The following is an 18,529-nucleotide window of genomic DNA, read 5'->3' as shown; positions in this document are numbered from 1 at the left end:
ACCACCTCAAAGTCCAGCTCTTGATCCGATAAAACATCTGCGGAAACAATTAGATCGACAGGTACCACAAACACACCGACATTGCTAATTGCAAGTCGACTTTTATAGCTGTGTTGAAACATACGCGACGCGGTGTTTCAGCAACTACGTTAATAAAATTGATACGCGGAACGAATAATCGCCCATTGGAAGTAATAAAATCGAAGGGTTATCGATCATACTTTCTATTACTTTTACATTTATATCGTATCGCGTGTAGATGTCTGCGTCAACCTAATTTCCGATGTGAAAAAACGATAACAAACCTTCTCAATTTTATTGCTATGGGGCGAAGTGTATTAGTCATCTCTATATGATATTGAGTCCACTTATCTTAAAAAGAAAAGAAATATTAATGAACCGATGGACAAGTATAATTTGCGCATTTTCATGTTATTCGATGGAATTCAAGGTGACAATTTAAATACGTCACGTCGTATATCATTCCCTTACTCACTTTGCTTAAGTTCATCTCGTATGCAAATTCGATTGAGCATATACATTCTACCAGTAGACTCATTGTCAGTCTCAGCGTCGTGACAGAGTCAACAACCGACAGACAGATGCAATAATAATCACGTGAAATGGTAGCTCAATGAATCTACTCGTAATATACAGGGTGTTTGGCTACCCCTGGGCGAAAAATTTTAATGGGAGATTCTAGAGGCCAAAATAAGACGAAAATCAAGAATATCAATTTCTTGACTGAGGCTTCGTTAAAAATTTATTAAAAAATTTCAAATCATATTAAAAAAATTATATTTAGTTACAGGGGTCAATTATAAGCATTTTTGATGAATAGACAAACCCCCGAAATCCTACCCATTTGCTAGAAAAAAATTCGAGAAGGTATGAAAATTTTCGATAAAATTAACAAATTTAAAATCTTTCTGGAAAAATTATTTTCGGCTGCGGGGGTCACTTACAATCATTTTTGGTCAACAGACATACCCCCGAAATCCTACCCATTTTCTAGAAAAAAATTCGAGAAGGTATTACATTTTTCGATAAAATTATAAATTTTCAAATCGTTCTAAAAAAATTATTCACGGTTGTAAGGGTCGAATACGATCATTTTTGGTCATTAGGCATACTCCCGAATTCCTACTCATTTACGAGAAAAAAATGAAACTTCCCTAAAACTTGACGAAAAAAAAAAAATTTCGAATCGTTCTAAAAAAATTATTTCTAGATTCTAGGGTCAAATACAATCATTTTTGGTGAATACACATATCCTCGAATTCCTACGCACTTTCGAGAAAAAAATTCAGGAAGATGGACAAATTTTTGGACGAAAAAGAAAAATTTCAAATCGTTTTGGAAAAATTATTTAACGAACAGTCTGTACTTTTAGACAGAGTAGGACAAATTTTATTCGCAAATAACGAATAAAAGTTTCAAATAAACTTATTTGTAAAATAAAATTCATCGAAGGGAATTTTTAAATAGACATTCAAATTCATCGCGAATAAATCTAAAATATTTATTCGTTATTCGTGAATACAATTTGTCCGACTCTGTTTCGAAGTGCAGAACATATAAAAATGTTTCGTTATGAAAAAATGATCCCAAAAAATTGATACATAAAGTTTGTTCTTTTAAGATCCAATTTTTTTTATTTTTATTGCTAGAAAATCGTGATTATCGAATGGCATATGACGCTGTTTAAAAGAATTGAGACTGTTGCGGCGAAGATCACGATAGGTTGACCGATAAACCCCGTTACGATCTGCCGCTAAAGTAAGTGCACCTAATTTCGACATTAACCCAGTCATCGGCTGTTAATTCTATTCCATAACCGTTGCAAACGTGTTCTTTACAATTTTCTGGGCATTTAATAGAACGAATTTTAAAACAAAATGAAATTTTTTCGTACGAAGTTTCATTTCTCGAGAAAATTTTGAAGATTTGTCGCGTATATTTGTACCTAATCGAGTGATCTTTAAATAATTATTTATGTTACGATGGCCGCCATTTTCCTTAGCGTAAAAAAAGAATGGCTGCCTTAAACAGCCAAGAAAGACTCGACTTCCTTATTTTCGGCGTCTCCAGGAATCAACGTCGATCATTCTGCGGATGTTTGTTGTTAGATCAATGTATTGTGTTCTTATCACGGTCTTTTTAAAATTGTTGTTATTTTCCGCCAGCAAGGAACGTATTGTTCCATGTCAACAAATCTGTCTACCTATTCAACTATCGGTAAATCTGTGTTTGTTTCTCTGTTTGTATAGAGACTGGAAGCATGCTAGGTGACTCACTATATGTGTTGCTGCTTCAAGGCCATTCACGTAATGGAATGTATTGTGTTTTGACGACTTCGTATACGTATCTGCCATGTACTTCTCATGAAATGATACGCACGACTATATTTGACGTACGTAGGTACCTTCCAAGTACGCACGCAGAAGGATCACATTTTTAATTTATGACAAGATGGATCTCGAGAAAATACTTGAATCTGCGGACGAAGGCATCTAAGATATTCCGAGATCTTTTTCACTTTTTATAAAAGTTTGCATTCATAGGAATTTGCATATTAAATGTACCATTTGAGAAGATATTTCAAATATGGAAGAACTAGGACATCTTTGGAATTTTATAATACGAAAACCGTTTGAGCTATCAATTTAAAACTTTGCAGTATTATTTGTGTATATTTTGTTTAATTACATGAATTTTTTCGTACAAAAATATATGACAGTTGCAAAGATATAAGCTGTTTGCACGATTGCTGCAAAAAGAAAATACTCTTGCGGTTGACATGATTTTTGGCACTTCTGGTACCGTGGGCCATTTTTATATTTCGAGATATATTATTGAAAAATAAAAAACGATTCACTTCCTTGCAAAATTATCTTATAAAATTGATTATAAGCTTCTGTGTAAATGAATTAATTGTATTATTTGTATTTTTTGTTATTCAAATCTTATTTTAAGTATGTTTGTAATGATTGTAAATTGTCCGTAAAGTTATCGAAGAATAATACGTTCAACCACCCCCTGGCATTTGTTCATGAATAATCAAACAAAGTCAAACAATATGACGATTTTTTAAGAGACGTAATTTATTTTATTATTTCCTTTTTCTTATGCAAATCGCATGAAAAACGCTTAAAGTTTCACTACAATGTCCGTGGCGTCTTCGAAAGATATTTTAAGCAAATATTTAACGATTTTAAACAAATATTTCGCTTATCATACTATTTGATTCCTTGACACAATCAATTTCTCCTTGAAATATGTTTTCCTGTTATCAACTGCAGCGTAGATATCAGGTATTTAGAGTCATCGAAATTAACTATCTGGTTTTTTCTTTTTACACGTGTTTCTATTATACGCTTGCACAAAATTGTTAAACAAAACATGTGAAATTCATCTTGCCTTTGAAATTTGCGATCAATTCGCTTTATTTCCGTGTTCGTTAGTGGATGGTGACTGGAAAAGTTCGGACGAAACTGTATGTTGCGAATTATTGCAACACAAAAGATATTAAAATTTTAGTCAATTAGGTTGTGCAGCTATTCCAGGTAAACAAAACGCCCCACTCTACTTCCGCTACTAGGAACGCATGACTGATGTTGCGTTATGTGTCGTGTCCCATATAAACACAATACGACCTATGGGCGTTCTCCAATCAATTCACTATCTTCCCCGTTGTGACTACGACTATATAAACAATATTAAATTATATAGAAAAATACAGACTACGATGCGAGACAAATTTGGTAAGATCACGATATAAAATAATAAATACGCGGTTGGACAACCGAGTGCAGCTGCATCGTTCTGTTCCATAGCGCAGCGCGTGCAATGACATAACTATAATCACCATTACAAATTAATATAATAGAGCCGAGTAGAGACGAATAAGTTACGTCGCGATGGAACAAAACGTCTGCAGAATATTAGCTTCTTGAAAATTGTGTTCGAAGAAGTAGACTTAGAGGCCAAAATAAGACGAAAATCAAGAATACTAATTTGTTGATGGAGGCTTCCTTAAAAAGTTATTAACGTTTAAAGTTTCACCCTTACTGAATTTTTTTCTAGAAAATGGGTAGGATTTTGAGGGTATGCCTATTCACCAAAAATGATTGTAAGTGATCCTCGCAACCGAAAATAATTTTTCCAGGCAGATTTGGAATTTTTTAATTTTATCGAAATATTTCATACCCTCTCGAATTTTTTTCTAGAAAATGGGTAGGATTTCGGGGGTATGTCTATTCACCAAAAATGCTTACAATTGACCCCTGTAACTAAATATAATTTTTCCAGACAGATTTGAAATTTTCTAATTTGATCGAAAAGTTTCATACCTTTTCGAATTTTTTTCTAGAAAATGAGTAGGATTTCGTGGGTATGTCTATTGACCAAAGATGATTGTAATTGACCCCTGTAGCTAAATATAATTTTTCCAGACAGATTTGAGATTTTCTAATTTGATCGAAAAATTTCATAACTTCTCGACTTTTTTTCTAGAAAATGGGTAGGATTTCGGGGGTATGTCTATTGACCAAAAATGATTGTAATTGACCCCCGTAGCTAAATATAATTTTTTTAATATGATTTGAAATTTTTTAATTTCGTCCAAAAATCTCATACCTACTCCAATTTTTTTCTCGAAAATAGATAGGAATTCGGGGGTATGTTTATTCACCAAAAATGTTTATATTTGACCCCTGTAACTAAATATAATTTTTTTAGTATGATTTGAAATCTTTAGTTTCGTCTAAAAATTTCAGTACCTACTCCAATTTTTTTCTCAAAAGTGGGTGGGAATTCTGGGTATGTCTATTGACCAAAAATGCTTGCAATTAACCCCTGTAACTAAATATAATTTTTTTAGTATGATTTGAAATTTTTTAATATATTTTTAATGAAGCCTCAGTCAAGAAATTGATATTCTTTATTTTCGTCTTATTTTGGCCCCTAGAATCTTCCATTAAGTATGCACACACTTCGATACACCATTTTAAAACCTTTGATAAACAAAATATTCTAATTTTCATTCAATCTTATCTCCAAAAAAGAATTTAAAAAAAAATGTAATTCTTTATTCAAAATCACATGAACAAAAAAGTCTAGTTTAAAAAATACTGTAAAAATATATTTGCAACATACCTATTTTTATCCTATCGATTATAATAAAAAATATTGTTATTTATTTACCCTCATATCTGCAGTTATTCGTTTTAATTTGACAAACAAATTTTGTTAAAAGCCATTATGGCGGAATTCCATTGTGACGCGTGCAACCTCGACGTTTGAGCAAGTTTGTTTTCATCTCCCAAGGTGCGTGTGTATTTACACGCGTAAATCATTCTGTATGCGTGCGTTTGTTCCAATAAATGTTTTTTAATCCACGCGATGCTTCCACGAATAATATCCGCCGGGTAAGTTAACGCACGTGAAACCGTGGATTCGAGAACACGTGAAACAGAGACCTCCGGTGTAGCATATAAACGGAGTGCTTTGACATCTAGCAGACAAAACTGAATCGCCAAGGTAAGTTTATTCGCCATCGTGTTCCCCGCGAAGATATCGTTTCGCAACCTTCCCCGTCAAGGGTACTCGAGAGAAACTTTTTATTATCTCGCTATAATACTCATCGTTCGAGATTCAAAAACATCGTAGCAATTAGATTCACCACGCTTTAAGAATCTTCAATGGTAATATTTGTCAACACATTTATATTCCATTCTCTGTCATATTTATTTTGTTACAATTACTCTGTGCAATACAAACACATTAACTACTTCAAAATAATTTTTAGAAATACTCTCTTCGCGAAGGAATAATTAAACGAAGAAACTGTTTAGAAAAGAACTGTTCGTGCGATAATTTCTAATAATTTATTATTAATTTAATAATAATTTCTAGGAACTAGACTTCTGCAAAAAAGTTTTAAACTTCTTAAAAGACATTGAGGTATATCAATTGCTCTAAATATGATCAGTTCCACTAGGTAACTGTGGTCACTAATAACCAACAAAGCGCATGTGACCTAAAACGCTAAAAAAAAAAAAAAAAAATTATCCAATAACGTGATACGTGAACATCGTCACAAATTCGACGAACATGTGTTGGTATCGATTAGAATTTCTATTAGTTTATAAACGATAGAAGAAAATACATAGTTCGCCCCCAAAGAAGGTTAACACTGGAACTACCGACAATTATAGTGTGTTTATTTGTACCAAAGGAATTGAAATAAGTATTTATATATTCTCTCATAGAAAATTGCGGTAAATTTTCAAAAATTCAGTCGAGTAAATTTTTCACAAGTTTCATTAGAAATTACGAATGGGCCATTTTGATTAATTTTGGTAGTCCTAGTGTTAAGAGCTCGTTTGTTGGGCAGTGCTGGAAATATGTCACCTCAGAATGTCGTCCGTGCACTAATTGTAATAACCAACAGGGATCCTTACTTTGCGGGTATAATGTTATAACAAGTTCATTTTCAGGAAATCAATACCGCCCGAAACCAGACGTAAGAAACGAGATTTGAAACTGGCGTCTTAATATTGCTGATTTAAAACCGGTTATACGGCTCACAGCCCTCGCGACTAACTACATATTTGCCTCGAATCCACAATTAATGTTAAATTATCGTCGCTACAGCGTGTACAAAATGTCACGTGCAAACACGTATTAACAGTGACGATACACCATCCATCACTGGCACCAGTGAGAGGTGATTTCAGATCATAGAAAGTCTTCGAACAGTTAAACAGCCTCGGTGATTCGCGAGAATAAAGTGGAACGAATTAGAATTTTAGCCGAGACTGACTGTACGTTCTGTAATATTTAAAAAAACAACTTAGTTCTCTAACAGTTTGACAGAAAACAGAATTTTGGCGGGAAACTCGTACGATAACGAAATCAAGCTTCGATAAAAAGTACAGTTCGTTCGCCACGAACGTTTCGACCTCGGGTCCTGAGTTCTTTTTAGACACGAAATAATAAATACAAATGCAAACATAGGATTAGAAAGACAAACACGAATCCTAGGTAATTGCGCAAGACCAAGAGAAAGCAAAGAATTTGTTTCGAGTACAGGATAATTGTGCAAATTATATTGATATTTACGTGGTACGATTTGCGATAAAAAAAATTAATGGAATTCGAATTATGAGATTATAACGAAGCAACAGTGATCGAATAAATATGGTATGTGCAGGTGTAAATTACAGATAAATAATAAAAAGAGAATCCACGGAGCATCGATTGGAATTTCAACTATGATATTCAAGGACAATTGTTGTTTTGTTTTCGATCAGTCCACGACGATTACTATGTACAGGCTTGTGTACCTGTGTTCTCACCGGTAATTACAAAATAATTATCATCGATCAGATTTTCTGCGTGTTTTCTACTTGTTAAGGAATCATTAATCATCGACGAATTTCTGTGAATTCTATATTAATTATGTATTTGTTAATACTCGATTGACGTCTATATTCGTTACGAGAAATGATTTAAACGTTAAGGAGACTACTTTGGTCTTATGATTTTAATAAAACAAAATGGATTATTTCATTTTATAAAAAAAATGTATTTCTTTCAAAAAATGTGAAACCGTAAATTAACCAATGTTTGGTTAAAATAAAAATAGTAAAAAAAAGTATAATATTTAACAAATTCAAATGCATACAGTAAAATGAAAATGCATGAAACGTTTTGTTTGAATTTGAATTAAAATTTTTGTTCACACGCATCAATTATAAAAATTGATATAGTGCTTCGTAGTCCTTCCTTCGTATTTGCATTCCCACGTAGCTTAATTATATTTTCCGGAATAGGAACGTGGCATTATGTTTTGTATCGCGTGCAAATCAATGAAGTCGTCCTTGACGTTTCATTTTCTTCTTTCTCGAGCGCATTTCTGGTATTCAATAATTATGTGATTCATTAATACGTTCGAGTTGTTGAGGTCACACACCATTCGAGGGCTATTACTCAAAACACATGAATCAGTCGGTTTGGTGTGACCGGCTATTATGCCGGTTATTATGACTTGCTGTTTACGAGTTAAGTGCGGCTGACATTTCAAATTGGAATCGTATCTACCGAGTAAACTTAGATTTTATGTTTATTTATTTGCATACGAGTTCAGTGTCTCTAGAAATATCTGAAAATAGAATAGCACTTTGGATCTTCGAGACAACTCATTTTTGTTGATTATAGTTTCACCTGAATTTAATATTCTCTGAATATATATTCCCATTAAACTTTCGATGTTTCACTAACATTATAATATTTTTTGTTAAATCTTGCCTACCAGAAATCGCTTCATCTTCGTAGCCATTAAAGTATTATCAAACATTTTACATTTATAATTTTTACAGCTTAAAAGCGTGGCTGAATATTTTGCAAAAATTGATAGGAACAGTGTTTATTCTATACTAATTTTTAAAGATTTTCTACTATTCATTGTGTGTGTCATTAATTTAAATTTTTATTTTACAGAATACTGATTTTACTGTACTGTAAAATAAGAAAGTTCTTTAATATTTTTTTGAACATTTGAACTCGATACACTTGATGTATATACTTTATGGTATTTCGGTGAATTTTTACAGAATTGTTTACGTGTTGAAAATGTGTGGGAATCGTTTCAAACCTGAAAGACCAGAGCGTAGTCGCTTCAGGGTTAAAAGCATTTGTTTATTCATTGCCGGTTGTTAAAATACTTGGACGTGCACGAGAAGTCGGTTAATTGACTCTGAAAAGATACCTGAAATATTTGAAAGATTGAGAAACTTTATGGCAGGACGTTTCTTGTATTTGGGTCGAAGGTAGCCATTTCGAGCACTTCCTACGAAGGTAAGCAACTGCACATTATTGGAATACAAAAATGGCTACAAGGTCGTGGACAGGGTCAAATAGGGCATACGTTTTCATCAACTCTTTTTATTGTTTTTTATATGCAAGAGTTAAAAATCTTAGAACAACGGTCACCCCTGGGTAAAATTTTAATGGGGAATTCTAGAGGCCAAAATAAGACGAAAATCAAGAATACCAATTTGTTGATGGAGGCTTCGTTAAAAAGTTATTAACGTTTAAAGTTTCACCCCTAATGAATTTTTTTCTAGAAAATGGGTAGGATTTTTGGGGTATGTGTAATGACCAAAAATAATTGTAATTGACCCCCGCAACCGAAAATAATTTTTCCAAAAAGATTTGAAATTTTTTAATTTTATCGAATTTCATACCTTCTTGAATTTTTTTTAGAAAGTGGGCAGGATTTCGGGAGTATGTCTATTCACCAAAAATGATTGTAATTGACCCTCCCAACTAAAAATAATTTTTCTAGAACGATTTGAATTTTTTAATTTTATCGAAAAATTTCATACCTCCTCGAATTTTTTTCTAGAAAATGAGTAGGATTTCGGGAGTACGTGTAATGACAAAAAATGATTGTAATTGACCCCTGCAATCGAAAATAATTTTTCCAAAACGATTTGAAATTTTTTTTTCCCGTTGTAAAATTTCACACCTTCTCGAATTATTTTCTAGAAAATGAGTAGGATTTCGGGAGTATGTCTATTGACCAAAAATGATTGTAATTGACCCCCGCAATCGAAAATAATTTTTCCGGAACGATTTGAAATTATTGAATTTAGGGGTGGCCGAACACCCTGTATGTACAGTGTACAACTTTATTGTAAAAAAAAAAAATGTAAAATATTTTGGTCTTCCTTTAGGATTTCAAAATCATTTCATAATTACTAAAATCTCATTGCATCAATTAAAATTCCAACCGATATCTAAAAACAGTATCGTTACTATTACAATCAAAGGTATCAGAGTTTCTTTAACAATATGAAGATTGAAAAATGCACTTAAATCAAAAGGTGACACAATCTATTTGTCTTCGGTATCCATCACGCGAGTATAAACACTTTTGTGATCGTTAGTTCCTTTACAACTCATTTAAATTTCTATTCCTGGTTGATCATTGTGTAACAAAAAAGTGTTTGTCAATGGAGATCTTAATTGATGCGTGTGTGTACTTCTGTCAACAAGGATCTAATGATGAATTTATCCTAAAAAAAGAAGAAGAAAATGTCAACCATTTAAAGTACACAGACGATGCAGCGAACATACTTTTATGACTCACTGTATATTCAGTATTTTTAGATGTATTTCAATTATAAAATCAATCGAGTGTGCCCATCCCTGATACTACTACCTGTCTCTCCCACCTTTCGTTTTACTCGCTGTTAAGCGACTATCCCCACCACGTGTCAACACAGTGCAAGGAACGAGGTTCTCAATTATCAAGGTTGCATTTACCGAGGTCCTACTGCACGCGGAAGAAAACCGATCGCAATCATATTTCCCACGATCGAACAACATTTTTGTCACTCGAGAGTTCCAGTTCACATTAAAAACTGGTCGTACAAACATCACACGTGACTACATCTTCCATAAAACAGACCCAAACACACATATTTCATACGAATATAGAGGATTCGAACAACAAAAAATAAAGTTAGAAATTCGTCAAAAATCATATGGTACAAAAATTCATGTGATATTGTTCTATTTTGTTACGCTCAAAATGTGGCAACGACGGAATAAATTTGTTCGTTAAACGTGAAGAAACGATGGCCTTGTTTGAGATACCACAAACTTTGTTGCGAAAAGTGTTTCACAGTACAAAACATTGTCCACAGTTCTAATCGCTCGGTTATAAATTGGCTTGGACATATTTCACCAAGACGTATTTACGCGGAGGAAATGCGATAACTTGTAAATTCGTTGTAAACATCGTTTCGACACTCGATCGGACAAACACATTTCCACCAAAGAATGTAGCAACGTCTATGCGATGGATCGTATTCTTATCAGGTAGAGAGAATAATAAAGCATATCATCATTGAATGCGTAATTACGCGACTCGAAAACCCCCAATTTTTTTCACTCACTGAATCAAGATATGCTCTGCATCAGTGGTTCGTAAACTATTCTTTCGCTCAGGCTCTCATTCTCAAAATCAGTTAAATCAACGTTCTTCGAACATTTATATTTTAATAATTCAATATTAGAAAAGAATCGAAGCTTCGTATAATTTCTTATTTTTTAGAATTTATTTTACACAAGATTTTATTTTTAATATCACAACTACAATTCTAGCTTTGTCAACATTTTCAAGATTGATTTGGTCAAGGAAGCTTATAATTTCGAACCACTGAAAAGTTAAAATTAGTATTCATATTAATTTTAAGCAAATCCACAGGTTAAAAACGACTGCTGTGCGCGTCGAATTCAAACTACGCTCAGACCATCGTAAAAGTGATGATCGTTTCCGAGATTCGTAACAATAAAGCGATAAAACTGAACAATGTACGCAGAGATTTCGCTCCAATGTCGCGTTAATAAAGCTTCTGCAAACGCGTTTCAAACATTCCGCTCGTAGCAAGAATTTAAAACGAAAGCAACGACGAAAAGCGCGTATGAGGCTGTACGGGGAGCATCATTTGCGTAAGTCGGTGCCAAAGATGGTTTAACAAATTTCGGTCAAGGAACTGCTGATTTTCAAAGCAGCCACGAGTCAGGAGAAATATGGAGCTGGGTGAAGTCATTTTACGAACAGTCAAAGCCCAATTCCAACTATCCGAGCACTGACTCAGAAACTGAACTGGACTCGTTTGAACGAGTTTGGACATTTGCAAACATGGACTGTGCTAAACGTTATAAACCATCGGCCAATAAGAAACCAGAGGAGAAATTAACCGTTTCGCGCCTTATTTCATCGGCAGAAAAGACACCTGTTTGAAGATGTTTGACGCTATTTATAAAGTGTTCGTTTGAAAATTTGCAATTTAAATAAATTAGAAATTAATGTTGGAGAAGCATTCGATGCAAAAGTATACGTATAAAAAAGACAATTGTTGGTATATCTATTTATCTTCACGTTGAAAAGATATTTATTTAATTTGTCAAAAATTGCACAAGAAATAAAATTGATTACAACGAACTGATATATGATTTGTCGGTCCAAAAAGCACACAGAATGAAGTAACAAGAATATTTATTAGATTAGATGTAGATACGTGTATTATTTTTAAATTGTTGTTTACGGTTGGAAATTCTCCCGCGTTATGTAACGTGTTGGTTTTGTTATCTAAATAAAATAAGATCGAATTTAAAAATGTTCTTTACCCCGTTTTGGATTCCGATGGAGCGTTCAGGCTCCATTTTGTCTCGGTCTAAATAAAGTACAACGCGTTAATTGCTTCACCGACTTTTTATATAAAAGATTAAATATTGTTGCTGGTCTCCTTCTCAAAAATTTTTAAATTGTTATTTCATTTGAACACTTAATATTAAATTTGGTCTATTAATTAAATAAGACTTTTATGTTAGAAGAAAAACGACGAATTTTGTTTACTGGAAATGATCGAAAGAATAGAAATTATCAAATTTTTGTTTAAATTCATGCTTAGTTCTTGACGATATCATAGAGCATACACTTTTTTTTATATAAATTCAATCTTTTATGTTGCGTAGCAGTTATGCCCGCGCGATTCGTTTTCATTCCAACTTTCGATCCATCGATCGACACAAAAGGCCGCGAAAACAATGCGTCTTTCACAAAATCCCGTAATAAATGCGACACCATACGTCCGTATGGTGACACAATACGTAACGGGAACCTATGTATCGAGAAAAATGGTTTGGCACACCAAGTTCCACACCCTGGTCGCATCGTTCGCCTGATTTAAAACCATTCCAAGTTCTCTTCATCGATCGATAACACGGAAATTACAATCTAAAGTAGATAAATTGCAAACAAAACTGTGACGTAACATAAAAGTGCAATTATAAATGTAAACAAGTCAATAAAACAATATTTAAACCAGAGACCAGGCCTTTTTGCATATTTTTCTTATACAGGGTGTTCGAACAACCTTGGGAAAAATTTTAATAGGACATTCTAGAGGCCAAAATAAGATGAAAGTCAACAATATCAATTTGTTGATTGAGGCTTCGTTAAAAAGTTATTAAAAAATTAAGTTAAAAAATTTCAAATCATTTTGGCAAAATTATTTTCGGCTGTGGGGGTAAATTACAATCATTTTTGGTGAATACACATAACCTTGAAATCCTACACATTTTCGAGAAAAAAATTCGAGTAGGTACTGAAATTTTTAGACGAAACTAAAGATTTCAAATCATACTAAAAAAATTATATTTAATTACAGGGCTCAATTGTAAGCATTTTTGGTGAATAGACATACACCCGAAATCCTACCCATTTTCTAGAAAAAAATTCGAGAAGGTATGAAATTTTTCGATGAAACTAAAAAATTTCAAATTGTTTTGAAAAAATTATTTTCGGTTGCAGAGGTCAATTACAGTCATTTTCGGTGAATAGACATACCCTCGAAATCCTACGCACTTTCGAGAACAAAATTCGAGTAGGTGTTGAAATTTTACGACGAAAAAAAAATTTCAAATCGTTCTAAAAAAATTATTTTTCGTTGCGGGGGTCAATTACAACCATTTTTGGTGAATACATATAACCCCAAAATCCTACGCATTTTCGAGAAAAAAATTGTTTTCCGAAAATATACTGTGTGGCCAGAAATGTTTCTCTAACATTTAAACGAAGCCTCCATCAACAAATTAATATCCTTGATTTTCGTCTTATTTTGGCCTCTAGAATCTCTCATTAAAAGTTTTCCCAGGGAACACCCTGTATAATTGAAATTTTTATTTTTATTTCACAACTAACATTTATCTTTATCTTTTATTCGTTATTCGATAATGTTTATCTATATTTTATCCAGATAAGAATTCTGCCCACCTCTGGCCGCTCAATTTGTTACATTCAACATGCTACATAAATGTTAAATAAAACACAATTGTCAATAAATCAAATTTTTCAACGATATAACACGTCCAACGTTGTAATAACAATGTTTGCTTAACAAACAAATATTATTCACCCCTTGGAGTGGTTAATTGTTTACAAATTTACGATCTATTCCTTGGAAATATTCAAGATGACCAATATTTCTAACCCTATGTGCATCCTCTTATTCAGCTTCACTTATTGTTAATACAAACGTAATTAATCGCGAACAAAAAATTGTCCATTCATAGATAGCGAAAGAAGCTGCATTGCTCAATGACCTGATCCATTGAATTATTTGCGTGGAACAGTGTACGCGTCAAGGAAAGGGAAGAGCCTTGATGAATTCAGAAATAACTGTATTTTCATAGATAGTGCGTATCGCTTTTAAAAATTGATAGACTAATCAACTGTTACGTCGTTACAACCTCGTCGTGTTTTCGGGACACGCCCTGAGCATCTTATCCTTTCGCGTAAACATCAATTTCATTAGAATTTATATTTTCCCAACACGACGAAAAAAGGAGAAAGCATTATTTGAAAATCGAACGCTTGTATTTTTACGATTAACGAGCGAGTCTATACGATTGTATTTTTTCATTTTATAAGAACAAACGGTATTCCATATTTCATGTTTGTGAGCAGAAATAATATCGAATGCAGAGACGCGCGAAATTTTATTCGAACAACGGATGTTTAATAAAAACACCATTTAGCTGTTTATTGGCAACGTTCATTTGATAATTCAATCACTCAAATAAGCGTTCGAACAAAGAACGAATGGAAAGTTGTTTATTAGTTTCGTGGTAACCAAGAAAATTTCGAATTTTTTTTTTGACTAATAAAAAAAATTAACATTAACAAATTTGCATACCATAAAAGGTTTTATTAATATATTTATGAAAATATTCCGCCGTTTAAATAATTATTACCTTAAAAATAATACCGAAATGATAAGTCTGAAAGCATTTATTTTAAATTAGCATCGAATAACAATAAAAAAAGCGCGTAAGCGCATAATTGACCATACTTTTAGGCGATCTCTGGCAAACAACTTTATGATAAATGATAGTTTATAGGATGCGGTTGAAATTATTTCAGACGTTTAATCAGGTTAATTTTCTTGCTCCAATTTTCACAAATCGATGTGTGTGGAAGGAAAGTTTTTTTTTTATCATCGGTACTTGTAAGAGTAAATCCGAAACTGTAGAGAAATTCCTTATTCCGTTTAATGTTTCAGCTCTAGTTGCGAATCCTCTTCGAAATGCGCAGAATTAAACAAATATATATATAGAAATTATAAAGACAAGAAAATAATACAAAGTCTGGTAAACAATGACAAACAATTGCTTTAATTAATCGTGGAAAAATTACATTAGCTGTTGATAAAAGCAATTGATAGATAAAGTTTTGCGCATAGGTTCTGATTTAGGTGATTCGCATGAATTGTTCTTATTTTTCAAACAAGAAATCGATCACGGTTATCTCGCTGTTATGTATGAGTCATTTGTTCAGATCAAGCTGAAGAGGTTAGGAACGTTGAAAGAGCAAACGAAAGAAGGAATGTGGTGTCTGAGATACGAAATATTGAAATGAACAGATGTGTAAACGTTGTAAAACGCTAACCACGTAGAATACTCTTAGAACGGTACGATACCTATTATGTAATATTTTAATCCGGAGACGGTGTATCGAACAATACCGGTAGTCATGAGGCTTTATCCTCCATCCTTAACTTGCTCTTCTAACCTTCGTTACCTTTCAGTTTGCTCGTAACAATTGACTTTTACATAATAGAAAGATAATCGTGTTCAATGTTTCGCTTAAAAAGAAAAAGAAAAAAAAAAATTATCCTCCATCCTTAACTTGCTCTTCTAACCTCCATTACCTTTCAGTTTGCTCGTAACAATTGCCTTTACATAATAGAAAGATAATCGTGTTCAATGTTTCGCTTAAAAGGAAAAAGAAAAAAAAAAATAAATGTTTCGTTACGAACGATAATTTTCAAAGAAACCTACCTATAGATACGATTTAAACAAATTTCTTGGCACAATATTTCATGACACGTGAAATCTTATCTGTAAACTCATTTTATCAATAGTAAGTAACTTTTTCGCAACAATCTTGCCTTTGTTACCTGCGTCTACGATTTTACATTACGTATTTCCTTTAGAATTTCCGTAGACAAGCTTTTCAGTTCTGTATACTCGGAAGAGGATCCAGAAACAAGGTTGAAAGTACCAAAAAGGAAAGAGCTTTAATTTCTATCACGAGATGGGTAAAGTTTTATTCGAACAATAAATGACACGATGTCTATTCGATCTGATCTGAAACTTTAAAACTTGAATGGTCGTCTTTTATTGGCTTTGCTCGTCACAACCAACAATTGAATTTCATTCATCAATGTTTGCGCCGCATGGCCGACTTGGATCGTCTCAAAAGCGTCCCGACGTTTGAATGAAAGCGAAGAGACTGGAAATTTTGAATCGATCCGATAACGATCGTTACAAGTGCTATCAAATTGTACGTTTCTCGCGCGTAACCAGATTAAATCGTGTCCGCGATAACGCGGAAAACGTGATCCAAACTATCTGACGAAGGATTGGGCGCTCGCGTGATCGCAACAAAACAGCGTGCTCGAAGGAAAACAGGACGAGCGTGGCGAGAGAACGCCGGAGTAAATGCATCGAACGGAATCCCGACGCACGGCGATCGAAATCGATGGAAAGAAAATAAAAGATTCGAGTCGCGGTAACTAACGACAAATTAAGCATCGATATCGTGAAACCGCTTCCCACGGGCGAAAACACGGATTTCTCTTGCACCGTGAGCATCGCTCGTGGGCATTCTTTGCCAGCTCGTTGCACTACACTCGCAGTATTTATGCATAGGTGACAGACTGACCTTCAAATGTTAGACCGCGAGTTACAAAAGACGAATAAACGAGAAAGCACTTTCTTAAAGGCGCACGCGATTCTCTGTACGCGCGTACACTGTACGTAAAATGTGTTACCTACCGACTTCGGCATGCTGTATCGAGAATTCCAACATAGTAGGCTGCAATTGGCGGAATCGAGCTGGCTATTGTGTGTCAGCGCGATGGCAAAAACCGATCGCACTGTGGGGACACATAGATGCAACGAAACGACGATCCCGTGCGCTGCGAACGATGGAAAAGTCTCATATGCGCGCGGAGATGTCAACGGTGAAAGAAGATGGCGACAGCTAATCAAGTTTTCGACTCTGAAACACACTTAATCGCGAACGATCTCATCGGTACGATTTTACTTCGCGGTTACGTTCGGTTTAGTTTGGAAACTCGCACGCCAGCCCCGGACACCCAGCGTGTTACCTCCGTACGTTCTAAAGCTTCGTTCAACACGCACTAACACGCACTGTTTCGAACTATTCGGAACACCAGCACGCGACTACGCGTGTTTACGCGTAAAAGTAACGGGCAAGGCGGTCGTAAAGACTCGTTCGCGACAACCGAGCAGAGGGAGAAAGAGAGAAAAACAGACTTTTCACCTTCAACGGACTTCGCTGGACTGACTGAACCGAGAATGCTCCCGTTCCCTCTCCACTTTGTTCCGCCCCTCTCACCTCTCCTACCTCTTCTGCCCCTACTTTCGTCCTTTCTCATTTACGCCGAGCGTATTTCTTTCCCGAGGGAGTACCTACAGCGGGACACGGGCACTGATCGAAATCATTGATGTGCACCTGTTGCCGATACTCGGTCGAACAGGTATCGCGGGGAACGCGTTACGATTATGAGAGGATCGAACGTACTCCTTCTCTTATGTAGAGTTCGTCACGCGTCAAGAACGAACAATGTTTTCGATTAGATCGTTATCAGACGCAACGCGTCAACACAACGAGAAGATACGTATTTATCGTGGTCGAGCTTAACGGAGGCACAGAAACGGTCTTCGTACAAAAATTTAGAAAGCAGACCAACGCGCTTACCTAGAAAGTGTGTGTGCACGTGCACGCGGTCAAATATGTCCAAAGGCAGCCCCGTACTATACACACTCGCGCGACGGACTGTTCGACACGCGTACTTACGTTTATGACATTTGCTCAAGGGGGCATCCCGCTCTTGAAAACAGTTTCAATACCAGCGTGCATTATCCAACGTTAAGAAAGTTCTTCATTTTTTGATACGAGACACTTTTAGAATCGTTACAGAAAAATACCCCTTAAGTAATGTAATTGGAATGACCCAAGGTACACTATGGGGGGGTTACAAGATCGGACTTGCACCTCATTTGTTAAGTTTGCGCTTAGAGCAATTGCAAAAAATTTTTTTTTTAGAACAGGGCAAAAAATCAATTTTTTAGAGCAATACTTGTCCTTGCAAAAGTCTTGAAAATAAATCAAGGCTAAGCCTTCCAAAGAAGCAATTACGCACCGAGTTTTTAATAACTTCGTTGAACTAGGTGTGCAACCTCTAGATCAAGCGAATATTAAGAATTGAAATCTGTTGGTATGCAAACTCTCCGTATAATCATCCAAGGCTTGACAATTAAGCGCGATAGAGATAAATACGGTTGCAAAACACGGAGCTTAAGTCTTGCAGCGCTGAAAAGAGTTTACTGATGACCGTTAACCTCGATAGTTTCAGAG

At 34.7% G+C, this 18,529-nt stretch overlaps 1 protein-coding gene across 3 annotated transcripts in view; it reads right to left on the bottom strand.

Annotated features, from left to right (window-relative positions):
• LOC122405539 overlaps positions 1-17,468 on the bottom strand; it is a 58,881-nt gene extending 41,413 nt beyond the window's left edge. The window contains exons 1-2 of one of the 3 annotated variants that reach the window (XM_043410391.1): positions 17,256-17,468; positions 16,921-17,156 (exon numbers count right to left, since the gene is read on the bottom strand). In XM_043410391.1, the coding sequence (XP_043266326.1) occupies positions 16,921-16,954 (34 nt within the window). In that variant the 5' untranslated portion in view covers positions 16,955-17,156; positions 17,256-17,468. Of the gene's footprint in view, positions 1-16,920 lie in introns of all 3 variants that reach the window. The other 2 variants (XM_043410393.1, XM_043410394.1) reach the window with 2 other exon arrangements.
• Positions 17,469-18,529: the final 1,061 nt, after the last annotated feature.

Source organism: Colletes gigas, unplaced genomic scaffold (assembly GCF_013123115.1).
Source record: "Colletes gigas isolate AHSC1104 unplaced genomic scaffold, ASM1312311v1 Colletes_gigas_Sc00004, whole genome shotgun sequence".
NCBI classification, from domain to species: domain Eukaryota; kingdom Metazoa; phylum Arthropoda; class Insecta; order Hymenoptera; family Colletidae; genus Colletes; species Colletes gigas.
The sequence above is the reverse complement of the archived record's forward strand: the minus strand, read 5'-3'. Positions and strand labels throughout refer to the sequence as shown.